The sequence below is a fragment of the Fimicolochytrium jonesii genome (assembly GCF_025526975.1).
Source record: "Fimicolochytrium jonesii strain JEL569 chromosome Unknown EV422scaffold_4, whole genome shotgun sequence".
Classification (NCBI taxonomy): Eukaryota; Fungi; Chytridiomycota; class Chytridiomycetes; order Spizellomycetales; family Powellomycetaceae; genus Fimicolochytrium; species Fimicolochytrium jonesii.
The window spans coordinates 1094088-1119218 of record NW_026515671.1 but is presented as its reverse complement, the minus strand read 5'-3'; the positions used below and the strand labels follow the sequence as shown (position 1 = coordinate 1119218).

Sequence of the window (25131 nt, the reverse complement as noted above, 5' to 3'; positions counted from 1 at the left end):
CTCGCGTTCGGACATCGATTGATTGCATCTGGACTCGCATGCGGACTTTTTGAAGCCTTCAAGCTTTTCGTGTCCCGCTTTTGCCCCTTCTCGCTTTTCTATTTGCAAAGGCATGCCGTCCGATCTTGACCGAGATCTTGCCCCATCCCTTTCGCGCCAGTCAGCCCAGTCGGACACGCGCATACCACTCTCGCTCGCATCTATCACAACTGGCACTCCACGCTCACTACGTCGTTCTTTCGTGGACTATCTCGAGCTTTCAAGCCTTCCAATTTTAATGGTTTTCGCGCGCTCGCTGAAAGCATAGCATCCTTCGACGAGACCAAAGCTATGGATAAGTACGATAAGATCGAGAAGGTCGGAGAAGGTACCTACGGTGTCGTATACAAGGCTCGCAACAGGGAAAATGGCGATATCGTAGCTTTGAAAAAGATCAGGCTGGAAACGGAGGACGAGGGTGTCCCTTCGACGGCCATCCGCGAAATCTCTCTTTTGAAAGAACTGGACCACAGTAACATTGTGCAGTGAGTTTTCCAGTGGCCGATGGGCAGTTTGTCCTGCTCAGCCTATCTGCTCTTCCATTTTGCCCTTTCCGAAATGACCGGTCTGTGGTCACTCGCAACTCGGAGCTGACACATTTCCGCACTCTTGTACAGATTGAAAGATATTGTTCACAACGATACCAAACTTTACATCATCTTCGAATTCCTGGACCTCGATTTGAAGAGATACATGGATTCGCAGACGAATGGACTCTCTCAGCCGTTGATCAAAGTAATACCGTATGAGAGCAGGTTACGGCGTGGAGCTTAATGTCATACTAACATCGATTCGACGTTCCAGAGTTACATGTACCAACTCATCAAAGGAATTTTGTATTGCCACTGCCATCGTATTCTCCATCGTGACTTGAAACCACAGAATCGTAAGACTTTCCGCTTGTGTAGCTCATCAAATGCGTTTAAATTTACTCAGTCGTACCCGCCCCCGCCCTTTCTCAGTGCTCATCGATCAACACGGAATCCTGAAGATCGCTGATTTTGGTCTCGCAAGGGCTTTTGGAGTACCTTTGCGCGCTTACACCCATGAGGTGAGCATTTGCTGTCCTTCCTGAATGTCGGAAAGTCCAATCTCACACACCTTTCCACCTTCTAGGTCGTAACGCTCTGGTATAGGGCACCAGAGATTCTGTTGGGAGGAAAGAACTACTCCACAGCAGTTGACATGTGGAGTATTGGTTGCATCTTTGCCGAAATGTGTATGCGTCACCCGTTATTCCCAGGAGATTCTGAGATCGATGAGCTGTTCCGCATCTTCCGGTACGTTATCCTAACGGGCTGGCCTTGCATCCGTACTCATCCTTCTGACCGCTCTCGGGTAATAGGACTCTGGGTACACCGAACGAGCAGACCTGGCCTGGCGTTTCAGAGCTGCCAGACTATAAACCTACGTTCCCAGTGTGGTCCAAGCAAGATTTGGCCAAAATGATCCCCAATTTGGAACCCACTGGAATTGACCTTCTTTCGGTAAGAAGCTCACTAGGCCCGATATTTGTTAGTTTTTACCTTGGAGCTTACGTGCGATGGCTTTTCTGCAGAGGCTATTAGAATTCAGCCCAGCTGAGCGAATCTCCGCAAAGCAAGCGCTGATCCATCCGTACTTCGATGACGTAGAGAAGGACTATTCGCGTGCCATGTAAAAAGGTAAAGTCCTCTTCGACGTGGTTTCTAACACATCGGATCTCTGACGACTCACCTGGGGGTCCGCTCATAGGTGTCCATGCTATCAGTTTGAGGGACGAGTATGTATAGAGTTGTATGTCAGAGTGCCATCCCAGTTACCCAGATCTGTTGTCGCAAGCTCGATCTACCTCCGCTCTCGCCTTAGGGAGAGATAAGGGACATTTTTGTATATTGTTTTCATACATGTTGTTGCACATGGACGTTCACTGCTAAGACATTCTGTTCAGCGCTCTTGAAAGCATTACGAGGATCAGTGCTGTCTCTTCGAATAGTTGCTATGAACAAGTATCTGAAACCCTATTGCACATAAATACAACCACCAAACGCCCTCAAATCATCCTCCTAAATCTCAACAGGTTTTGCAACCGTGCGCCGGAAATAACGCATCTGGGCGCCCTTCTCCCTCGGCCGGAATGGGGCATACCCACCATAGGGCTTGGGTATGGGCAACTCGGCCAGCAGCGATTTTGGACCACCTGCCGCGCCGCCGGCGATGTCGGGGATGTAAGCGTTCGGACGCGGCTCAGCTGTGGTTCGAAGGCCTGAGTACAGGTAAAATCCGTCGTCCCTGAGATGATAAGAAATATTTGGTTCAATTGCGATGCTCCTGCGGAACGTGGACGACGTGCGACAGAACTTACACATCCAGACATCCACTCGCTTGTGCCTGCATGCGTCTTTGTGCGATAGCCTGTTGTTCTTTCAGACGTTGCTGTGTCCGTTGTTCTGACCGCTGGAAATCGCGCACTATATCTGCAGTTGGCGGGTCACCGGCTGCTATGCGTGACTTGGCTTCCTCCAGCATCATTTCCTGCGGGTATATGCACATCAGAGTGAGTGTGAGTGGAAGATATTGCGGTCAGATGCACGAAATGGAATCCTCGCAAATCACCTTGTCGATCTTCTCCTGATATAGACCCATCGCCATAGCCTGATGCATGGCCAATTCTGAAACTCGCGCCATCATCGCCTTTGTCGTGTGCTTGATGCGCTTAGAGAGATCGTTGAGCTTACTGGCGACCTCATTCGAGTCCGTGCGGCCCTCAAGCGTTTGTCGTTTTAGGCGGTCTGTGAGGGTTGTAACTTCGGAAAGGATGAGATCCTTTTCGAGGATGCGTTCCTGTCATATGCGATTTCCGCTGATGAGTGCGGCTTCGTGAATCTTCGTTGTCTCAAATATACCGTACCTCACGCTCAGCCAACTGCTCCTCAATACGATGCATCTTCTCCGCCAAATCCTTCTGCGACGGGTCCAGTCCTCCCAGATCCCTCGTCCGTGTGCCTTCCACCGGTGTCTCCATCTTGTCACTCAACTCGCTCACCCTCTCCTTCGCACTCTTCAAAAGCGTGCCCAACTCCGCCACCCGGTCCTCCCACTCCTTCACCTCCTTCTTCGCAACCTTCTTTTTCCCAATCTCCACGCCCCTGCTCAAATCCGCAATCACAATCTCGAGACGTCGGATGTCGCTCTGCGCATCGGCCAGCGCAGACTCGCCTCGTGTTGCAACGTCTTGCGCGAGGTTGAGCTTTTCGTAGAGGATACAGAGTTCGTCGTTGCGGTCGAGGAGCTGCATGCCTGTCGTGTTGCGGGTCCGGAGGAGCGTTTCGTGCCGTCGGCGTAGGGCAACTAGGTCGGTTTCGACGGCTGTAATTAGCATCTGTAGCGTTTCGATCCGCGAAAGATTTTGATCGATTTCGGCTGGCGAGGAGAGAGATGGCAGGTTAGCTCAAGATTTGTAATGCTTTCCACTCGGCTAGGCAATACCTCTGCGCTCCCTATACTGTAACAATAACTTGTTCGCCTCGTTTTTGGCAGAGTCTCTTTGCGCGTAAGCCGCGGTGTTTGTTTGCCGTCTTCGCTGGTGTTCGCAGAATCAAAGGATGAAGAGCAATGAATGATGAGGGTTATATTTGGTGACAGGCATGCCTTTTTCAGAGCTTACCGTGAGCTCGCGGTCTTTATGTGAGATTTCGTGGCGCAGAATCTCGATCTCGTTCGACAGAATCTTGATCTTCTCCTTCATCTCAGCAGCTCGTTGTGTGGTTGCTTGGATTTGATTCAGCTATAGGGGCGTTAACCTTTTTTAGCTCGTGCCTTTCAGCATTACCCCCAGAAAGATTTTTCAACTCCACGTACATATTTGTTTCGCTCATTCTTCACGACGTCGTAGAGTGTAGCGAAGTCTTTCAACCTGATGACCGCCTCTTGGCAGCGTTTGGAACCATCCAGCACAGCAATTTCCTTGACGCCCACGTCATCTTTGATGACTTTCAATTTGTTTCGGATGCGGATAAGTTCTTTGGACTACACTGCCAAGATTTAGAGGAAGGACTGCCGCATACGAGGATTTGACTGGGATGTGACGCACCTTCAACTCTTTCTCGACATTGAGTTCGTCCGCAGTCTTCCTCAGCGCCTCAACCTTCTTGACCTTCTCATCCAACTCCTCCTCCAATCGTCGGTTCACACCCAACTCTCTCGCAAGCGTCTCCCCCTGCGCGTGCTCGGCATTCTCCGTCTTCAGGAAATCGTAAATCGTCAGATCGATCTTTTTCCTGAGCAACTGAACTTGTTTTCGATAGTGCTTTTCGTCCCGCTTCGCGGTTTCGAGGGTGCGGTTGTGCTCGATGAGTTGCTGGTGGAACAAGGGAGTCGACATGCGGATGTTGGTTACGGTTGTCTCAAGGCGGCGTAGGGATTTGACGAGGACGTCCTTCTCGCGGAGGGAGCGGAGAAGGAAGTCGTGCTCTCTTCTGATCTGCATGAACCATCACTGGTCAACCGAAACTGATTTCAAGAGTTTTTCGAAGGTCGAATCTTCGCGTACCTCAAAAATACACTTCTTCAACGCCAAGTCCAGTCTCACTTTCTCCGCCTTATGAATCCCCAGCTGCTCCTTCGATATCTCATGCTGTTTGAAGATCTCATCGCACTGCCGCTCGATATCGTGTATTTCCCTCCTTCGCTGCTCATACTCTGCCGCTTGATCCAGCTTTTGTTGCTCGAGATCCTACCATTGAGAAGAGAAGCGAGGCTGCCATGGTTCATGATTTGCGATTGTCTAAGAGTGTGCCGCAAAGTAAGGGACCCTACCTTTCGTCTCCTGGCAAGCTTTTCGAGTTCCTTTTCAAACTGCTGGGAAAGGCCGCTTTGTTTACTGTTCTCGGTAACGAGGGAGTTTGTGGCGTCGCGCAGCACTTCCGATTGTTTGCTGGTAGGGAAGGGGCAACCTTCAGTGACGGCCTTCACATGTCCCTACTATCTTGTTGCATCATTGCTTACGCACATAATCTTCGGTGGCATTTCATTTGCCTGGCTATATGCCGTTGCGTGTCGCTCTCGCTCTAATTCCAACCTTTCAACGTCGTGCATGACCATCTCATATGTCGCATCTTTTTCTTCTTGATCCTTTTCCAGGTTTTCCACCTGATGCCGCCGCTGAATGACCTCCAACTAATCGCATACAATGCACATCAGTATGTCGCATCTATGTAATATAGTTCCTGATGCGATGGCTCACTTTGAGTTCTTTACTGGAGGCGATAAGCTGGGGTTCCAGCATGTCTGCTTTGTGTCTGCGAATTTCTTCTATATCCTCAGTGAGAGTGCGCCTTTTCTCCTGCGACTCCTCGATATCCTTCTGTAGTTTACTCTCCCGGTCTTTCGCCAATTTCACCTCGTTCTCGGCCTGAAATGCGGGTGGTGATGAACACCGACTGCTGGGGTGTTAAACAAATAGAGTGGATCAAACCTTCATGAGCTCCCGCTTCAGTTCACCAATCTCCGTATTCTCTGTGAACTGCTTCGTAGCTGTCCGGTCGATCTCCAGTCGGAGTTTGTTCAGGTCTTGCCCCACATCCTTAGTACGCTTTTTCAACTGCTTTTCATATTCCGCGCACGATAAAAGGAATCTATGCAAGGAGTGCGTTCGTTCCTCGAGAAAGTTGATGCTGCGGTGGGCGTTAGCTTTTGGGAAGCACATCCGGCAAAAAGGGGATCGCACCTACGTGTTCTCGTCTACATCTTTTCCACCCTTTAAGCTCTCCAGGAACTTAAAGCCTGGAGACACCTCGAGATTGAACAGTCCTCCAAGGTAGTAGTCGTCATCCCCTTCAGGTTCCTCCGCTCCCTCCTGCGCTGTGGCAGCCCTCGTTGGAGCGCGGGTGTGTTGTTGTCGACCTCCTTGGGCGGCCGGGGTTAGAGCCGCTGCTGCTGGGGCTGGTGTTGAGCGCTCAGATACATCTGCTGCTGATGAGGCTTTTGTGCCGATGCTTGGTGCTGCTGGGGTTGCACCACTCAATTGTGCGTTTGACTCTCGGGGAGAGCCGACGACGGAGCGCTCAGCTTTGGGTAGAGATTGTTATGCTTGGTTAGCAGTGTGCTTGCATAGACTCGGATGGACCCACCGGAACCGGGAGAAAACGAACCTTTCGCCTCGTCGCCTCGACCAGCGCCGGACATCGTTGGACTTTGCGGCAAGGGAAAATATTACGACGGAGATTTCTTAGAGCTAAGTTCTGCCAGATTGAAATGAATGGCCTGAATTGCGGATCGGCACTCATAACCTAAGCCACCCTGCACGCTGTCGAATACCGTCGACAGAATGTAAATTTAAAGACAGGTCCTTGAAGAATTTGAATTCAAGTCGGCGCTCACGTGATGCTCACCGCAGATCTCGTTTGTCGCTTCCCTCTTTTCTCGCTCCTCAGCTGCAACAACCTGCGAACCAACGTCAATTACACATAAGTCAGTAACGCAGAATGCCCAAGTCTAAGAGAGTGAAAGTGGGTGAGTACTGGACGTCTGTATCTTGTGTCTGTCCCGCTGCACGCTCTGTCGGCGGGGAAAACAGGTGCCAAGCATTTCCCAGTTCTTTTTACTCACTTCCAATTCTTTGGCAATTGCGACGATAGTCAACCTGACCAAGACCGACAAGAAGACGAAAGATCACAAAGTAGAGCTTGTTACGAAGATCCGCGAAGCTTTGGACTCTCATGACCACGTCTATGTCTTTTCCGTGGAGAACATGAGGAATACTTTCCTCAAGGACGTTCGCAATGAGCGTTCCAACGACCGCTTCTTCTTTGGCCGTGTGCGGGTGATGGCCAAAGCTCTGGGAACAACAGCAGAGGACGAGCAGAAAGACAACTTGCACCTTCTTGCCGACAAACTCGTCGGAAACGTCGGCTTACTCTTTTCGAACGACGATTTGGCGAAAGTGAAGGAGTATTTTGATGGTTTCTGGAAGAAGGACTACGCGAGGAGCGGTTGCACTGCGACCGAGACCGTTACCATCGCGGAGGGTCCCGTCATGCGCGGCGAGGACGGGTTTCCTCATAACATGGAGCCCCAACTGAGGTCGTTGGGTATGCCAACGGCGCTTGTAAATGGTGTTGTCACATTACGAAGCGAGCACACGATTTGCAAGGAGGGAGACGTTCTGACACCGGAACAAGCACAGCTCCTGGTAAGCTTCATGGGCGCCGGTGGACTCCACTTTAATGCTTGTGTGCGATTTGTGATTTCCGGCTTACAGCTTATGCCCCACAGAAACACTTCTTCGTTCAACAAGCCGACTTCCATGTCCAGCTGATAGCCCATTGGACAAACGGAAAGTTCGAAGAGATTGAACAGCCAGACGCCGACGCTATGGCATAGATTTTTTGGGCGAACCTTTTCGAACGGCATTCACCTCATTTGCCTTACCATCTCGCACACTCATCGCACTACAAATTCCGGAACCTTGCAATCCTGGAGCACGCTGGTCCCTACCTGAACACACAGTTGTCTGATGAGAGCAGTTCATAGATCAGTGTCTGAACTCGTCTAGTTCATGCGATCAGCTGTTTTAGTCTCACTTCTTGTAAAAGTGCTCAGTTTGTGAGTCTTCATACCACAGCTGCCAGTAGGCTAGATGAAGTGTGATGGACGGGCGTATGCAAGATCTTCTTAATTTAAATGCAATCATGGAGCAAAATTGGGGTTCATGCGTACAAGTGATGTTAGATGCAACGGAAGGTGGTGGATTGTGGCTGGGTGCAAGCCGTGATCTTTCTCTATACAAGAAACCCGACGAAGGACTGGATCGGAAGCTATGCTGAGCGGGGTGTGGTGGTGGAAAGGGGATAACCTAACACTAAACAGGGCAACGCGGCTTGGTTGCCGAGAGCCAAGGGTGCCTGAGAATGTCTTTAATGGTAGCTCGATATCGTTGCTTCTTTTGCAGTAAGCTAGCGATGAGATCTGAGCAGCTAGCGGAGCATGGTATCGCACGGTAGCCAGCGAACGCCGTGGCTTCAGGGGATGCGAATGGTCCGTGGCCTTTGTTGATCATCCCGTAGAGCAAAACACCCAGCGACCACGTCTCGGCCTTCTCTGGATCGTAAGCCTGGCCGAGGATGACTTCGGGTGGCGCAAACTCTAAGGTACCGTGGAAGTCTGCTTGCCCGCACATCCTCCTCATGGCAACGTCGATGGTACCTCCGAAATCGATGAGCTTGGCAAGCGGCTCGTCGCCTGTCCAATCGATGAGGATGTTCTCATCTTTGATGTCGCCGTGGACGATGTGATGTGTGGAGATCATGTGGTCGATGCAATGTACGACTTGCAGGAAGATGATGCGGGCTTCGTCTTCGTTGAGATGACGCACTTCGAGGAGTTCGAAGAGGTCCATGGCTCGTGTGCGCGCCGGCCGGCATGCCAACGGCAGTGGGTTGGGATCCGACGAGCGCACGGTAGAGGCACGCCAGGACCCGCCGAACACCTCCATGACGATGAGGAAGAAATCATCCTCTTCGAAGAGGTCGAAGAAGTCGATAGCGTTGGGATGCTTGACGTTCTTCAGTACGGCGACTTCGCGGGGTATACGTCCGTATTGCGCGTCACGGACCCAAGCGTTCGGTGGAACGCACGCCCGAGGGAGGATCTTGACGGCGACTTCCTTGCGGTCTTTTCGGCGGATTGCGGAGAAAATGTGGCCGCTGCCGCCGGATCCAAGGTTGTCCTTCACCGTGCCGTATTGCTCGAGGAAGGCTAATGGGAGGTGCCATCGCATCTTTTGATGCGCGCGGTGCTGTGGAGGTGGTGGCGCAGGCGCTTGTTCAGCAGCTGCTGCCGTTGTGTGCGCGATGTTCGCGCGGAATTGAGACTGTGCGAGCATGAGCCGCGGGCAAGGAGGTTTTGGCTTTGCATACGACTCGGTTTGGTATGTTGCAGGCGAAGAGCGCGGGATATAATCAAAAGATGAGCTCGAGTCATCGGACGAGGAAGTTGAAGACGTCGGCGACGGCGGGCAGGCCATAGCGAGCCCGTGCGCATTGTAGAAAGCGCCTTTTTCAAGTGAACACGGTCCGGAGCGACTTGAACCTGGTCGTCCGTATGGACCCTGGGTAGGTGGCGCATTGGGACCGCGAATGCACTGTGCGGGCATTTCGAAATACGTTTGTCCGATGAAGATAATATGTGTGTTGTGGTTTTGCGAAGATGGTTGCGACTCAGAAAGCTATGCTATGAGTGAAGCAGAGTGAAGACGTTGACAGCGATGAAGTAGTTCTGAGGATGCAATGAGGGAAGAGAGGGATGCGAGCATTCTTAAGCGGCTATATATATTTGTGAAGGCCCATATAGGAATTTTTTTTCGTTCATTTGTGCTTAATGAATTGAGCCTGTTTCTTCCTCAATAAGCTTAGAAAGCTACATGATGCATGCACAGTCCCCCGGCCCGAAACTAATCACGCTTGTCAATTGCTGGCGAGCCGATGCGATGGATTGAGATGGGGGGGGAAAACCCCGATGACGCGGAGGAAAAAGGCGATGTCCGTGGATCTCTATGTCCTTCACATACGTCTGCACGGCATAAACAACCCTGACACCTCGCCCTGGTAAGTGCGCGGAGGTGGGGGAAAGGCCAGAAGCCCTATTAGCTTTAATAATTGCTGGGAACCCCGGGCACAGTGCGAACTCAGAGCCGCGGCAAGATTATTTTCACAGCGTCGTTCTTTTCTAATGTGCCAGATCTCTGACTGTTCCCCCACATTATCGACTTTACGGGCTCCCGGTCCCGGGAGGCATTCATTAAGAGGGCCGTGGTGATGGAAATTGGCAAAGCTTGGGGAGGCAGAGTGCTTCGTGCACCGGGGCACATATGTAAAAGATGAGCACGGGAGATGGGGGCTGCTCCGAAGGCTCCAGCGAGGCGAGTGCTGCGAGGCGAGTTCAACGAGAACAAGGAACCTACACTGGATCCAGATCCACCGCACTGGGCATTCAGGGTTGCTGTGTAATGCAAACAGGCGTCTCTTGGCTCAGCAAGGGTCCGTCTTTCATCTTGGCCTTACCCAGGATCACATCTCACATCGATCTGTCAGCATCATCTCGACGTTTTCTCGGGGCAGAGCGCATCATCGTCGTAACGTACGTGCATGTGTGAATCTGTGAAGGAGAACGAACACAGATTCACATCGGAATTTCCCGTGGACGCGGCGCAGACCAGTGAGGTCATCGCCACTGCACGCTGTCGAATTTACGTTTGCCCTCCAAGCTCAGTCGTGATCCCAAACGCAACTCTTTGACAGACGTCCTCCACTACCATGCACTTAAAAAATGGCTACTCGCCCGCAGTTCACCAGTTACCCCATTGCGCCGTTGCTTCCCGCGGCCAGACATTCTATCAACTCGACCGATCGCTTCGGCTCGGTCACCCTTCACCCGTGCCGCTCAAGCGCCCCGTCAGGAAATTCTCGGTAAGGGACGTCTTGGGATGTTAAACTCGCCATTGCACAAAATTCGACGACAACTTTTCGTGTCAGAACCGTTCTTCACCGTCTCCTCCATTCCTCCTGCTTTGCCCACGTCTCCCCCATAAGCGTAATAAAGGATCTGCGATTTTTCGAGGATCAGCTCTCGATGGACATTCCTGGATCTCGGACGCACAGTACTGATTAGAGCGATCCGCACAGCTGTAGAGTATCACACGTCCAGCCCGAGTGATGAAGGAAGAAGAGTCGGAACGCCAAGGGGAACGCTGGATTGTCCATTTCCAGGAATCCGGCCCTCTCTATCCCATGGAGTCACGGTGCTGAGCTTCCCTCCCAGCATATGAGATCCCGCACGGAGATGACCCACGTGGTTGGATCTGGGCACAGCAACTGCGTAATGAGGCGAATCACAATCAGCGCCGGAATCACGCAAGGACGATGCAATATGAGTTTTTTTTTCAATCTCTAATATAACATGATAGGCGGAACGTAGATAGAAGGGAAGAGATCAATTGAACCGAACAGGATCTGGTAAATGCGGGTTTCCTTTTTACGGCTATTATCCTGGATTTGATGGGAGACGGGAGTAACGGATGTTGCGTTCTCCTCCGTTGGTATCGGGAGTAGGGTTTCAACATAGAACTTATGCGAGTCCGGCTTCCTTCATGGCCTGTTTTCGAAAAAGATGTCAGAACGCATGATCTTCGAAGCACCATTAAGGAATTGTGCGGCATGAACATACCCGCTCCATGTAGACACCGAGCTGGGCGGGGGATGGGGTAACATGAACGCCAGCGGCCTCGAGAGCAGCAACCTTGTCTTCCGCTTTACCTTTTCCACCGGCGATGATGGCACCAGCGTGACCTATTTGGTTCCGACATTTAGCGTTGGTGATCCGAAGTATCAACTGTCACGAAAATTGCGAATACTAACCCATCCGCCTTCCAGGTGGAGCAGTACGTCCGGCAATGAACGAGACGACGGGCTTGGGGTTCGCCCGGGACTGGTTGTGCTTCACCAAGAATTCCGCAGCCTCCTCCTCAGCGGAACCACCAATTTCTCCAATGAGAATGATACCTTCCGTCTCGGGGTCGTTGAGGAACAAGGTCAGGCAGTCAACGAAGTTGGTTCCGTTGAAAGGGTCACCACCAATACCGATGCAAAGAGATTGACCCAGTCCGACGGCAGTTGTTTGAGCGACGGCCTCGTATGTCAAGGTTCCGGATCGGGAGACGATTCCGATCTTTCCCTTCTTGTGGATGTGTCCGGGCATGATACCGATTTTGCACTCCTCAGGCTTGATGATACCAGGGCAGTTGGGACCGATGAGACGGGTCTTGTCCTGGTTCTTCAACACCTTCATCACGCGGACCATGTCCTGTTGAGGGATACCCTCGGTGATGGCGACAACCAAAGGAATCTCAGCCTCAATAGCCTCAATGATGGCCGCAGCCGCGCCTGGTGGTGGGACATAAATGACGGAGGCATCGGGCTTCGCTTCTTGCATAGCCTATGTGATATTTCGTATTAGCATCGTATCCTTCTTTCCCATGTTCCATCAACTCTTTGCATTCCCTCCACGGACCTCCTTTGCCGAGGCAAAAACGGGCAGACCAAGGTGGGTGGTTCCGGCCTTCTTGGGATTGACACCACCAATGACGTTCGTTCCGTAGTCGATGGCTTGCTGGGAGTGGAAAGTACCCTACTCGACGGATGCATCACACTGTGTGTTGAGTATAATGCTACAGCTTTACGGTAAAACCCAGGTGAACACGCAAAACCGACCTGCCTTCCCGTGAAACCCTGCGTGAGAACCTTGGTGTGCTTGTTGATCAACATGTTCATGGCGGTCTTGTCGTAAAGACCAGACCCAGCGGACACAGCGTAACCCCTAGAAAGAACTGATATGTACCACACGCCATCAGTATGGCTCCCCTTCTCCCGGTCTGATTCCAGCTCGGTTTCCCCAGTTCGCGCCTTCACGATGGCGGCCTTTCCGAGCACCCAATACCATCCCCAACCTCCCCAACCTCCCCAACGCTGTGTGATTCCATCATCAATATTGCCGTTTCCCTCCTCCGAAAGCCGCCAGATGCCATTCAACTCGGTACCCCAAGGAGCGGTTGGGATCGCGATGCAGTTTTGGAGGCCCCTGCCCGAGACGTGGAAGTTCGTGAATGACTTGACACTTACCAGGGGCGCCTTGCGCCTTCATGAGCTTGCAGACTGTGGCCATGCCGGCGGGCCTTACTCCTGACAGAACCATCTTGATCGTTTGCAGGTTGCTTCTCGGGGATGAAGGTAAACGACCGTTGCGAGGATGCTCCTTGGGCTTGTTCAAAGCTCCATGTGGGCGTCTTGCCGGTTCTCGTACACGTGAGCGTAGCATACAAATCTGGGAGGGTCTGTGTCACGTGCGTTGAGATCGATTTAAATGCCGGTGCCGGAAGATATGAGAAAGGGAACGCACTGCGCCAGGTCCCAGCCCCACCCGCCACTAGCACCTCTGCGACCTTCCCCGTTTCCCAACACACTTTTCCCACCGAAAAAACACCAGTACTGGAACAGCAAGATACCCTCAACACGCAGGTCCTAGCGCAGGCAGCTTCCAAACCCCAAACTCTCGCGTATCGCTGGACGTCCCTCGTCTTTACGCGCTATTTTGGTCGGAATTCCAGTAGAGGGCCCATCTTTTCCGAGGGCACTATACACTGCACTTTTTAAAACGGAATTAGGTGTTGAGCATGGCGGTAGGTCGCGCTGATGTCTCGTTGACGGGAGCTCAGGGCTCTCGTGTCTGTGTCGAAGCAAATCATTCACACGTTCACTTGCAGGAACCAGAGGGGAACGAACGCGCGGTCCAGCACAATCAGCTGGATTCCGGTGATGCTAATCCTGAAATACCCATGTCGGTTGGGGAGCATTCTGCTTTCGCCGGGCAACAAAACGCGGACGAGCAGCGCGCTGCATATCAAAGCCTTCAGCCAAAAGTGGACGCTGCTCAGAGCGCGGCTTTTCTACGGGCCGCGCAAGCAGCGCTTCAGTCTTTGCTAGCGAGTCACCAGTTCCAGGGGCAACTATCTCTACCAAACACGGCGCAACTTACTCAGTCGATCGCAGAAAGCAGAACAGCGGAACAAAGTAGTGCGGAAGCAGAAGCTGTAGCAAGCGCTGCTGTTGCTGTCAACGCAGCTGTCAACGCGGCAAACGCAGAAAACGCGGCGAATGCAGCAAACGCAGCAAACGTGGCAAGTGCAGCGGCGGCCAACTCGCAGAATATAGCACAGTCGCTACCTCCCGCTCCCCAACAACCCGCGATGCCCGATTTGCAACAGATGATGGCCCCTGCTTTCCCGAATCATCGAGACGAAACGGCGCAATTGCTTGCTCACTTTGCCAACAACCCAGCTGCAGCAGCGAATAGTTTGATGTTACTTAGCAGCGCGGCGGCTGCTGCAGGCAACCAGAGTAGTCAGCAAAAGGCCTTGGAGAATAGCGTGGCGATGCAGCAGAATTCCAGTGTACTCACCGCACAACTTGCCGCTCTATATCCTCAACTGGCTGCCGCTACGACAACGATGGATCCTTTCGCGTCTTTGCTGACAAGAGCTTTACAGCCGATGGCGCCGGGAGTTCCCCAATTCCCTTATTCCCTGTCCCCACAAGCCTTACAAGAGGCCGTGTTGGCGGCAGCAGCTGCTGCAGCTGTAGCGACGGGCGATTCCTCGAGGGTTGCCGATGGATCAGTTCGGTCGTCACAGGGCTCCGTGTCGCCCACAAGCGGCAAGCACTCGGACTTTTCCCTGCGCGCAGATCAGGTCGTCCCAGGCAAGGACGGGCGGTATCCCTGCACGCATTGTGAGCGAAGCTTCAGCCGGTGAGTATCCGCAGAGCGTGTTTGTGGGGTCGAATGTTCACTGACTGACTTCCCCATTATAGCCACTACAATCTTAAAAGCCACTTACGAACGCATGAAAACCACAGGCCATTCGAATGCACAGTCTGTGATCTGAGATTCACGAGGTAGGTTAGCATGTCACTGTCGCAAAAGACACCGCGCTGCCCAAGCTACGATCATTGACACACATCTCCTGCGCTCCGTAGGAACCACGATTTGAACCGGCACATGAAAACGCATTCTCGCGAGAGGCCACATGTATGTAGCGGATGTGGACGGAAGTTTGCCAGGTAATTACACAATTGAACGAAATGGCCGGTCGCAGCAGTTTGTGCCCGTTCTGATGTGGTCATTTTTTGCAGGAGAGATGCACTTCGTAGACACGAACGTATGGATTCCGAGGGCAAGCGAGCCCACTGTGTGCCAGGCAATCACAACAATCATCCGGCAGAATCAGGATCGACTCCAGGTCCATCATTAGCTCATCCAATGTCGCCGCATGCTTCGGGCAGTCGGCAGGAACCACTATCACCGCATTCCTATCAACAGCATCTGCAAGGACATGTACCTAACCAAGATCCAGCCAGCGGCGGTGCACCATCCACGGCTGCTGCCGCTGCAGCAGCGGCGGCGGTGGCACAAATGTTACCAGGGCCTATACAGGAAGCCCTTTACGCTGCACTCGTCGGCGCTGCGCAGGCTGCCGCCGCAGCCACTTCCGGCACCAATGTGCAAAACATGGGAATGCACCCTGACGGCGCGAGCTCAGCTGTACCCGCTCAACTACCTGGCGTTCCGGCCCCACCGACGTTGACCAATACCCCCACCCCCGCCCAGGTGCAAGCCGGCGTACAGGCCTTCCTTACGGCCGCTCACGCGCAAGCACAAGCCCACCTTCAACAACAAGCAGCTCACAGCGTGGCTAATCAGGGCGGCCCAGGCAACATGGGCATGCCTCAAATGACAATCGAGAACGCTTCCGCAGAGTTACAACATGTGCACTCGCATCAGCAAGAGCACCAACAAGATTCACCATCGTGACACTTCACCCCTTCTAACTGGCTGCCTAACTCCGCCAAAGTACTTACTTGTCGCTGTATCCTGGTGGTTCTCACCGCCCGCTCTCACTCCCAAGAGTCCCGCTCCTTTACCCGCCCCCGCACCTGGTCGGAGAATGTGTAGTATATTCCCCACCTCCCTATACCCCTGGTTCTGGACGCAACCACGATGGTGCAACCCAGTCCATCAGAGAAACCAGATCTTTAGACACTGCAATGGATATGAATTATGCATGCTGGAGATGTGTAATAAAAATCTATACGCGCGGTCAAGCGCTCCATATCTACACGTGAGGGGAGCTGGTGTCGTTGCGACCTATATCTGCCAGGCTGGGCTTCGAAGTATCCTCCATCGCAGGACAAGGCTGGCTCGGACAGAAAACAGCGTGTCCGTGCCATTATAGGGGCAACGTCCTCGTGGTCCCTGCGGACGAATTGCAACCCCTGTCCAGCGTGTGCACGGTGTTCCCACGGCCATTACGACCATGAGCAGAGTCATACCCGCTCCATTATCATCACGGCCGTTTCCCGGGCAAAGATCCCGTCTATTCCTGGTGATACATCTCCTCCAAGACCTCCACCGCCGCCTTATCCAACACCAAAATCTCGTTCCTCAACAACGGCGTGACCGAAACCTCCCTCGCACTCGACACCAACAGCGGCTTCTCAGCCGGCAGACCCGCAAACCCCTTCGCCTTTGGCACCGGCTCCTTCCTCTTGAACTTGCCCGCGGCCTTGATCAGCAGCTCCTCGGGCTCCTCGTTGCCGTACATAAAATACACGGTTTTGTTATTGACGGATAAGGCGAGCAGTTTCTCCATTAGGGTGGCTTTGAGGTCCGAGTCGAGGGTTAAGCTGTCGACGACGAGGAGCTGGTCTTGGCGGAATTTGGCGGAGAGGGCGGAGCGGATGGCAAAGGAGTAAACTTTGCGGGGAATGTCGGTGGATTTGTCGTGCGGGCGGGGGCCGTGTACTCTGTAACCTGTGTACATCAAATTAGACTCGTCAGTTCCTCTCTGGAATGGGAATACTTCGAATTCTTGGCCCGCGGTTCGACGCCATACCTCCTTTCCATTGTGGTGCACGAACAGTTCCCACACGTGCTTTTCCCCTTCCCTTTTGCGGAAACGCCTTCCTCGTAGATCCACGGACCTGCCCCAACGCCTTTGTGCTCTCCGTTCCCTGTTCCAACCAACTCTCTTCGTAGCGAAGTGCGCGAGCGAGCAAATCGGATCGCGGGTCGGCTCCAAAGACCGTACGGTCGAGTTCGATGAGACCGACCGACTGACCTGTTGAGAAGGATTGCAGGAATGCTTGGATTGATGGGGATTTCCAGTAGTAGTCTGGGAAAACGAGGGCGGTAAGTAAAGTGCTTTGATGTTGCAAATGTTCGTTTCGGACTTTCGGGCTATCGCGGATCCACCCAGCGGACCTGAGAGCTACGATGCATTTATCCTCGGTTCGCTCGCCACTCGTCCAGCCCGAACCGAAAGTCCGCAGATCTTCCGTCCCAAGATACATACTGTTTATGTCTTCGAAGGAAGGTACGTCTGTGAGATCGAGCGTATCAGCTCCGCGAGCCACCGGAGTAAGATGATGCAGCAGTGTGGGAGTTTCCACTCCGTAAGGGTTCTCGAGATTGAATGTTGCTGTTGGGTGGCGGGATTTGGGTGTGGTGGAAAACTGCAGGCGTGACGATGCTAATGGCCCTATCGCTTGTGATAGCGCTAGTGCTTGTCGGGAAAAACGACATGGTGCAGTTACACCGCTAATCGACGGTTGCCGTAGTAGGCAGGTTGGGCGTAGCCGGATGCTTGGTCTTACTGCAGTCATTGTCTGCAGGTTGTCCCGAGCACTTAATTGGTCGGCGTTGGGATGCCAGCAGGCGTTGTTGTCGAGGTGGTTGCAGGGAATACGAGTTTTTCAAGACGACCTAGAAGGTCATGTGATCGTGATATAAATGCTGGAAGCGGAGCGTCATCAGTTTGCAAAGTGATGACTCTCCATCGCGTGCCCATCGCCCACTTCCGCACTTACTGTTCAATCTGCTCAAAAGTTCCCATGGGCTTTCGATAGACCCATCGTAAAGTTTCAAACCAGAGTTTTCCTACGGTCCATTGCTCAAACTCCTCAGCCGAAAAAAGTTCATTAACTTCGAGAAGGACCTGAAGCATTTGGGTGTGAGGCGATTGAGTCTATACCGACTCGTTCAAAAAGGAGCAGGGAGGAGACATTATGTCGTACTTTTGGCCGTTCTCCGGATGGTCCGTGCCGCAAGGACTTCAGAAGCGGCTATTGAAGTTCCTATTGAAGCGAGCGATTGGCCAGTTTCTCGCGGCTGAAATCGACCTGGAAAATTTGGATGTCGAGTTTGGCAAGGGACAAGTGGTCCTGAAGGACTTGGAGTTGAACTTAGAGGTTAGAGATCGCCAATGACTTCAACAGCAGTGAACCTTTAGATGCTCACGGAGAATGATTTCGTTTTAATGATTTCCTTTTAGGTCCTGAATGATCTCGTAGCTGACCTGCCGGTCGTCGTCACGAGCGGAAGCATCAAGAGTATTCAGGCGTATATACCATGGAAGGACCTGAGCAACTCAAGCTGCACTCTGGAATTAGATGGATTAAATATCGAAGTTGCCTCAGTCGCGGACGACCCGGAAAATGGTTTGTATACAATCATGTGCAGAGGATCCTGCAATTAGATCCTGATACCGCGCTACAGGTCTCTCCAAGTCATCGCAGATGTCCGACTCCCATATCATGTCGTCCTCGATACATTTCGCCGAGAACTTCCTCCGTAGCGAAGCTACCGATGACGACGAATTTAGCGGAGGAGCTGAAGGTTCTGGTGCAGACGATCCCGGCGCGTCGAGCTTCTCGAACGGCGGGGTGCCACCTGGTGGATTAGAGGGTCTACAGGTGCTTGCCGGAGTGATCGACAAGATCCTAGCGAAGGTTAAGTTTACAGTTCGCAATACGAAGTTACGCTTTTGTCATTCGTCACCACACTCGATGGCAAAAGGCGTTCCGGGAAGCGGTCCCCATATATACTACCTGGACTTCGACCTATCCTCGCTGGCGTTCCAGGACGAAACGCCAGAAGCCGACGTATCGAACGCGTCGCTACCATCGGCTCCCAAAGTGAAAACCGTGCGCTTCTCTGGATTGACCGTTAGCTTAAACCAGCTCCATCCAGAAAGTATTCCGGCAGAACCCAACATGCCAGCAAGAGAGCCAACATTCTGCTTCTCTGCAGTCCTTGCATCGACAGCCAAAAGCCCGGATGATGAGATCCGGATACTCATCGATGAGGGCAATCACACAGATCAGCACTTACGGCAAAATATGCCTGTACGCCGACCGCGTGTTGAGGTGGACATCTCAATATTCTCGATATGCGCCCTTATATTGCCATACCACCACTCAATATTGATGGAGATGGTCTCGTCACTGCAAGAAAGCATACTGATACTAGCACAAAGCCGGCAGTTTGAACAAGGAAGCGAGGATATCAACATGTCGAACCTCTCTCGCAAGCATAGGTCCATGTCAAGCTCCTCACCGCCGAGTGATATCCAGCAGGATTGGGGAAGTCGTGGGTATCCGGCTGCTGGGGAATTTGTCAACAACAGCGATACGCCACTTCCGAAGTCTCTCCGAATACACATCAGGACCGCGCATGCCCATCTCTACCTCGTGACGAGTTTAGCGCCGCCCGTGATAGACGAATCGATGTTCTTCATTACATATTTCAGCGGCAGGCGTGATGTATTGCATTCTGATCTATCACGGAGCTTCATAACAAAAGTCAACACGAGACTGAATGCCGGGAAGCTGTCGGTGGACGTGATGCTTGGAGAACTGATAGGCGCGGATCATATCAAGATTGCCCTCCATGGCATTCTGGCAGCTTACGGGAAAGCTCCACGCGGGAGAAGGAGGAGCCGGTCTCCAGACGATATCTCTGAGCTCTACATTGCTGAGGCTGGACTCTCAGAATGGGTGCAGGATACTGGTATGTCACCGCTCTAGGGCCGTTGCTTGGTGACTGTTGATTAACAAAGGACTTCAGACGCAGGACCGAAATCGACTCCGAATTCCTATCAACCAATAGTCATGTTTGACGTGGGGGCAAATACGGACGAGATTCGAGATCTGTATGCGCAACTTGGGAAACCGGTGATACCCGCGTCATCCATATATAAGCCTTCGAAGGCCATGCCGACGTTGCGGAATGATGTCCGGTCGCCCGTCGTAGGAGAGACGAGCTCCTGTGCAATAGTCGTGAGCCTGCAGGCATCGAGAGCTTCATTTTCGGACCACTCCTCCCACATACGGCCATCGCCAAAAGTTTCCGTGAAGCTTGCACCGGTCAATGTGTATATCAACGCAGCAGCCATCAACCGAGTTTTGAGGTTGGTGAAGACCGTTGATACGGAAGCAACCGGGGAAGGGTATACTAGCTCGTCTCCATTCGACGATACACCTGTCGGGAACATTATGGATGACCTAGCTGGGAGTAACAGCAGCTTGGACATGGACAACGGGAACCGGACATTCCAGGTCCAGATCGCGTTGTTACGTTGCTGGCTGAACGTGGCAGAGCCGACGTCCTCTATTCCCTATGATAGCTTGCTCCTCGATCTCATCGATGTCGATGTATCCACGTCGCTGGAGGTGACGGAACATACGAGCAAGAGGCGCGGTAGTCTGGGGTCGCTGCACCAACCTTTAGGAACCTGCTCAACGCACGGCCTGAATGAGAGCAGGCGGTGGTCGCTGTCCTGGGAAGTCGGTGGCGTTGCTCTTGTTAACTCGAGAGCCAGCCCGTCAGGTATTACCTTTCGCACCCTTGGGTCGGCCTCAAGCGTAGGACCTTCATGCTCACGACGGATTTTTATGATTCATCCAGGTCTTACCATTCAACCATTCATGTTGATGGATAAGTCCGCCACCACCTCACCTCTAGGACAAACAGGCGACAGCCGACCAAGTATAGACGTCACCCTTCGGTCCCATGTATGCGATGAGTTACTCGAGAGACCTTCCCTCGATCTTCACGCCGCAAGTGGAGGGTTTACACTCAATAGGGAAAGCAGTGAGGAAGATCTATCGCCTTATGGACTGCAGAGCTGGCTGGATGTTGGCAAACAATCGGCAGGCAGTCCGAAACGGAAGGGCGAGAGTAGTGAAGATAAGGATCTTTTGTGGTTTAAGCAGCGGGCTATACAGGAGTCGGTAGGTTGCGTTGGTCTGTGAGCTCTGTGGCAGTACCCTTTTGCTGATCTATCTGGTTTAGTTAGTACATATCGATGGATATGTCCCAACATGTTGCGTGAACTTGACGAAGGATGCGTACGATGGCTTGCAGGTTCTGCTGAGCGTTTTGGCACCTTATCAGGAAGAGTCGGCCAAGACAGAGATACCCGCGCCCCCTCTGGGACTCTCCATGCCCTTAATACCCGTCTTGGAATTTCGTCAGCCTGATACATCGACTACGTTTCCCGAATCGTATACAACCTCACAAGAGTCTCAAAAATCTCCTGTCAGGCGCGATCCTTCGACGATGACACTGATAGTGAACTCGAACGCTTTCAGCGCGGTGATACACGCAGCCGATGCGGAGGAGAAGCCAGATCCAGACCAGCAGCTGATGTACACACTGGACGCGGAAGATCTCCGCCTGTTCGTCGTCAACGGCCACGAGGGAAAGCCCACGACGTATATCTGGATCGACGCCCAGGATCTGTCGGTGATCAAAACATCAAAAGCAGAGCAAACGCCCTCACCATGCCTGGATCGCACCCTTCCGCATGCGTCACAGCCGCAACAGATGCTCTCGGTATCGTTCTCTCTAAAATTCGACGAGGAGCTGAATATGAAAGAGACTTGGGCATCGTTCAACCTGCACGCTTTCACCTTACGGTCCGCTGCAGTCCTCCCACTCGCCCGCGACCTCGGCAACTTTTTCAAAGAGCCCCCAGAGGTCGCGTTGGTCGACACGGCGAGCAGATTCACAAAGCTGCATGTCAATCTACTGGACGGCTGTGTGGACTACAGCCCGGTCGACATACCGTCGCGAGCGGTTTTGGTCCTTGACAGTGTGAAGATCTCCTGCGATTTGATACCAGAGTCGCCCACTGTCAGCGTGAAGGTGTTGTTGTACAACGCATGCATATTCGCCATTGAAGACGACAGTAAGCGGAAGGAAGTCGAGTTGCAGACGTTGGGTGGTTTCATGCACACTAAGAAACATTGGACGGTATGTTGCTCCTTTCTCGGCATGATATACGGTGTTTAACACAGAATTCCGTAGAACATTGGTTTCGCACATGTCTTGGCATGCAACTTTCTGGAACTATCTCTGCGGACCAACAGCGGAAGCATAAGTCCGTCGCTGGAAGTGAGTCATTTTCAACGCAGCCGGCAGGTGGCTCTTTCGATCTTTCTGACACTGCACTTTGCAGATAGATGTGACCAACAACCAACTCAGCCTGGACACTTGTGCCGACTCTTTTCAAACTCTGATTTCGTTGATCAAGAACATTGGCGATAGTAAAGGCTCGGAGGACACTGAGTACGTATAGGGGCAGGATATATGGCATCCATGCACCGTATGGCTGACGACTGCGCAGGAATCCGCCTGTTAATAGGCACCCGGAGCCGGTTGCTACTATGCTATCGGGGAATCATGATGATCTTATAGGTACTGTAAAACCAGATTCTTATGAATGGACATTCGTGTACTATCACAGCTTAAACCCGTGTTCCCACAAAAAAACGTAGCGAGTCTCGAAGAAGACGTATTTGGCGGTGTCAAATCACGCTCAGCGGAATCGCTTCGCAGTCGGAGAGATTCTTACGATCTGCAGATGGAGTCTATCGACAACATGTCTGTCGGCCGCAGCATTGATGGCAGTTCCCCGGAAAGCGAATCCTTCTCTCCTGGCACGTCTGATGATTTCGATTTCGGTATTGGTGAATCGGCAATCACTAGACCACACGGGAGCAGCCCTGGGAAGAGCTCACAAGGAGGGAATGCTGAGAATGAACGGACTCGGGTGTTTGGCGATCAGAAGGGGTTCACGATTACGGAGAATTACTTTGCGCAGGTGTCTGCTGCTGCTGAGAAGCGGAATATGGAAGGCAACCGGTACGACAGAGTATGGCTGAGAATTCGTCTGCTCATATGACGCTCACTCTATATTGCTCACGAAGGGGAGGCGAGAAGAGCATGTTCCGCGTTCGCTTACATGATCTCGACATTGTCTGGAACATCTACGATGGATATGACTGGGAGGCTCATCGCGATTTCGTATTCCAGAGGAGCCACGCTCAAAAAGCCGATAAACCTCATCAACCCCCGAGTGATCATGGCCACACTCCGCCAAATAGAATGCAAAGAGCAGCGAGTTTTGGGTCTGCGGGCAGTTCACCGTCTGGCGAAAATGGGATGATGAGGCCCACTCTTTGGAGAGAATCGTCGACGGAACTTGGCGTGCCGATCGAAAACAATGCGTTTGAGATCGCGCATCAGTTCCTACCCACTTTGCAGCAGGGATCATCCGCGACCTTCGATAATTGGAGAGACCACGACGATACTGTCAGCGAATACAGCACCGCTACTGGCGTTTCGTCGCGGCCCCAAGAGGAAAAGAAGTCGAAGGGAACAAGGCGGCGGAAAGTCCCAACATCCGTAGCAGAACTCGTGCGAACGCAGACGCCGCAAATCATGTTCCGCGCATACGCGGTCAACATCAATTATGATACATACTCTGCGACGGCACAAACGGCGTGGGAGCTTGATGTCAATGTCAGGGACTTTGAGATCATCGACAACCTGTCCACGTCTAGGTGGAGAAAGTTCCTCTCCTACATGCGACCGGAAGGGAACGCTGCACCGCGGGAGACGAGCAGCAAGATCATCAAGGTCAATTTGAGCAGCGTGAGGCCGATACCGGAACCAAATGGCGACGAGGAGTTGAGATTGAATGTGAGTGATGAAGCAGGCCCCATTCGCACAAGCCCGCTGACCGGATTGTCCTCCAGATCGAACTCCTCCCTCTGCGCATGCATGTGGATCAAGATGCCTTGACTTGCCTCATCCGTTTCTTTACGTATGAGCATCCCTTCCCTCCGTCTCCTCCTGGGCCACCAGCACCCGATAATACCTTTTTCCGTAAGTCATGAGAATCGTCCAAGTTGCTTGCAAACCATGTCATGGGAAGCTCATGAGATCCAATATCCATACAGAACTCTGCGACATACAACCGTTGTCCTTGAAGATTGACTACAAGCCCAAGCATGTAGACTACGCCAATCTGAAAGGCGGAAATTTCATTGAGATTTTGAACTTCTTCCCCTTGGAAGGCGCGTTAATGAACTTACGCGGTGTCAGACTGACAGGGGTAAGTACGGACATGCGTGTTTCCATCCATGCGTCTCCGTCGACTGAGCGCTCCTCATGATTCCAGGTGAAGGGCTTCGACAGGATTCTCGATGGTATCTTCAAACAATGGCTACCGCACATTCGCGACACCCAACTGCCTAATATGGCGTCGGGCGTCACCGGGGTGAAGTCAATCGTCAATCTCGGTTCCGGCATCGCGGACCTCGTTCTCCTCCCCATCGAACAGTACAAAAAGGACGGCCGGATATTGCGAGGCCTGCAAAAGGGTGCAAAGTCTTTCGCGAAGGCCGCTACGACAGAAACCATCAAGATGGGCACGAAGCTCGCCGTTGGCACACAAGTACTACTTGAGCAGGCAGATGAGATACTGGGTGGTGAGGGTGGCGGATCCAACGGCGATAACACCGAATATGGCTTTGGCCCATCTGGGAGTGCCGACCAGATCAGCAAGTATTCGGAACAGCCGCTGGATATGCGGGAAGGTGTTGAGCTCGGTTGGAAAGGACTGAGTCGCAACGTCGCTACTGCCGCAAGGACCGTTCTTGCGGTGCCCACAGAAGTCTATGAGAACACGGGCACACAGGTTTGTCATTGCTCCGGGTGCCGACGTCGATGTGATGCGATTCTCACCATTCTCACCTCTACAGGGCACTGTACGCGCCGTCATTCGGGCGGTCCCTGTTGCCGTCCTTCGACCCATGATTGGAGCGACAGAGGCGGTATCCAAAACCCTAATGGGTTTGCAAAATAGTATGGACCCAAGTCGGAAAGCGTCTATGGAAGACAAGTATAAAGGCTAGGTTGTCTTCCTTGGCGTTTCATTTTACCCATATGCATTGTATCATATAGTTCTGTACATAGTTTTGTCGCGAGTTCCGTAGTACAGTCAGAGGAACTCCGGGCAATTTTTTTGGAAGTATCTCTACGTTCATGGAGTTCAATATCAATCTGGCATATGTGTCCAATCTTTCATCAAGTCTGACATGACCGAGACGCAGTGCAGACGGATATTTCGACACGGAAATGACATTTCGACGGGTGTCGCGTGAAGTCCTAGTCACGATCGAAACTCCGATTTTTGGGGTAATTGATCTGCCTCCAGAATCTGAGAAGCAAATGGTCGAAAGACTGGGACCGAGTAAGAAGGACCCCGTGTTGATTTGGCTTCAAAATGAGTACACTAATGAGCTTTAAATGCATTCCGCGCCAAATAGCGAAGAACAATTTCCCAGTGTGCTGAGGCCCATCGGTAGCTTGTCTGCT

The 25131-nt window shown here is 52.4% G+C and overlaps 8 protein-coding genes across 8 annotated transcripts; 4 read left to right on the top strand and 4 right to left on the bottom strand.

Moving 5' to 3' along the window:
- Positions 1–73: 73 nt before the first annotated feature.
- Positions 74–1977, top strand: EV422DRAFT_519819 (kinase-like domain-containing protein). The gene is made up of 7 exons (XM_053069621.1): positions 74–524; positions 657–774; positions 844–925; positions 1002–1090; positions 1156–1319; positions 1385–1526; positions 1598–1977. The coding sequence occupies exons 1-7, from the start codon at positions 331–333 to the stop codon at positions 1697–1699; spliced, it is 891 nt and encodes a 296-aa protein (XP_052928229.1). The 5' UTR covers positions 74–330; the 3' UTR covers positions 1700–1977.
- A 369-nt stretch (positions 1978–2346) lies between these two features.
- EV422DRAFT_317338 (uncharacterized protein) lies at positions 2347–5249 on the bottom strand. The gene is made up of 9 exons (XM_053066243.1): positions 5030–5249; positions 4837–4954; positions 4571–4753; positions 4112–4501; positions 3880–4047; positions 3686–3805; positions 3508–3601; positions 2930–3441; positions 2347–2862 (listed from the first exon to the last, which is right to left on the bottom strand). The coding sequence occupies exons 1-9, from the start codon at positions 5119–5121 to the stop codon at positions 2602–2604; spliced, it is 1938 nt and encodes a 645-aa protein (XP_052928228.1). The 5' UTR covers positions 5122–5249; the 3' UTR covers positions 2347–2601.
- A 1150-nt stretch (positions 5250–6399) lies between these two features.
- On the top strand, positions 6400–7717 carry EV422DRAFT_519815 (ribosomal protein L10-domain-containing protein). The gene is made up of 3 exons (XM_053069620.1): positions 6400–6531; positions 6657–7210; positions 7294–7717. Exons 1-3 carry the CDS (start codon positions 6504–6506, stop codon positions 7399–7401), a joined length of 690 nt encoding a protein of 229 aa, XP_052928227.1. The 5' UTR covers positions 6400–6503; the 3' UTR covers positions 7402–7717.
- A 162-nt stretch (positions 7718–7879) lies between these two features.
- EV422DRAFT_493418 (kinase-like domain-containing protein) lies at positions 7880–8797 on the bottom strand (the record flags this gene model as incomplete). Its single annotated transcript, XM_053067674.1, has 1 exon — positions 7880–8797. One exon carries the CDS (start codon positions 8795–8797, stop codon positions 7880–7882), a length of 918 nt encoding a protein of 305 aa, XP_052928226.1.
- Positions 8798–10874: 2077 nt separating this feature from the next.
- On the bottom strand, positions 10875–12842 carry EV422DRAFT_317177 (succinyl-CoA synthetase-like protein). The gene is made up of 6 exons (XM_053066242.1): positions 12693–12842; positions 12285–12400; positions 12085–12201; positions 11433–12009; positions 11242–11363; positions 10875–11169 (listed from the first exon to the last, which is right to left on the bottom strand). The coding sequence occupies exons 1-6, from the start codon at positions 12763–12765 to the stop codon at positions 11143–11145; spliced, it is 1032 nt and encodes a 343-aa protein (XP_052928225.1). The 5' UTR covers positions 12766–12842; the 3' UTR covers positions 10875–11142.
- Positions 12843–12989: 147 nt separating this feature from the next.
- EV422DRAFT_519807 (uncharacterized protein) lies at positions 12990–15678 on the top strand. Its single transcript, XM_053069619.1, has 5 exons — positions 12990–13249; positions 13334–14376; positions 14439–14522; positions 14604–14687; positions 14760–15678. The coding sequence occupies exons 1-5, from the start codon at positions 13244–13246 to the stop codon at positions 15436–15438; spliced, it is 1896 nt and encodes a 631-aa protein (XP_052928224.1). The 5' UTR covers positions 12990–13243; the 3' UTR covers positions 15439–15678.
- EV422DRAFT_519805 (ribosomal protein L4 domain-containing protein) lies at positions 15679–17337 on the bottom strand. Its single transcript, XM_053069618.1, has 3 exons — positions 16979–17337; positions 16520–16798; positions 15679–16437 (listed from the first exon to the last, which is right to left on the bottom strand). Exons 1-3 carry the CDS (start codon positions 17286–17288, stop codon positions 16001–16003), a joined length of 1026 nt encoding a protein of 341 aa, XP_052928223.1. The 5' UTR covers positions 17289–17337; the 3' UTR covers positions 15679–16000.
- A 151-nt stretch (positions 17338–17488) lies between these two features.
- Positions 17489–24913, top strand: EV422DRAFT_519800 (uncharacterized protein). Its single transcript, XM_053069617.1, has 15 exons — positions 17489–17873; positions 17957–18122; positions 18181–19473; positions 19531–20292; positions 20371–20696; positions 20758–21720; positions 21775–21861; positions 21926–22035; positions 22094–22164; positions 22245–22611; positions 22677–23451; positions 23508–23637; positions 23712–23866; positions 23933–24451; positions 24516–24913. The coding sequence occupies exons 1-15, from the start codon at positions 17691–17693 to the stop codon at positions 24666–24668; spliced, it is 6060 nt and encodes a 2019-aa protein (XP_052928222.1). The 5' UTR covers positions 17489–17690; the 3' UTR covers positions 24669–24913.
- Positions 24914–25131: the final 218 nt, after the last annotated feature.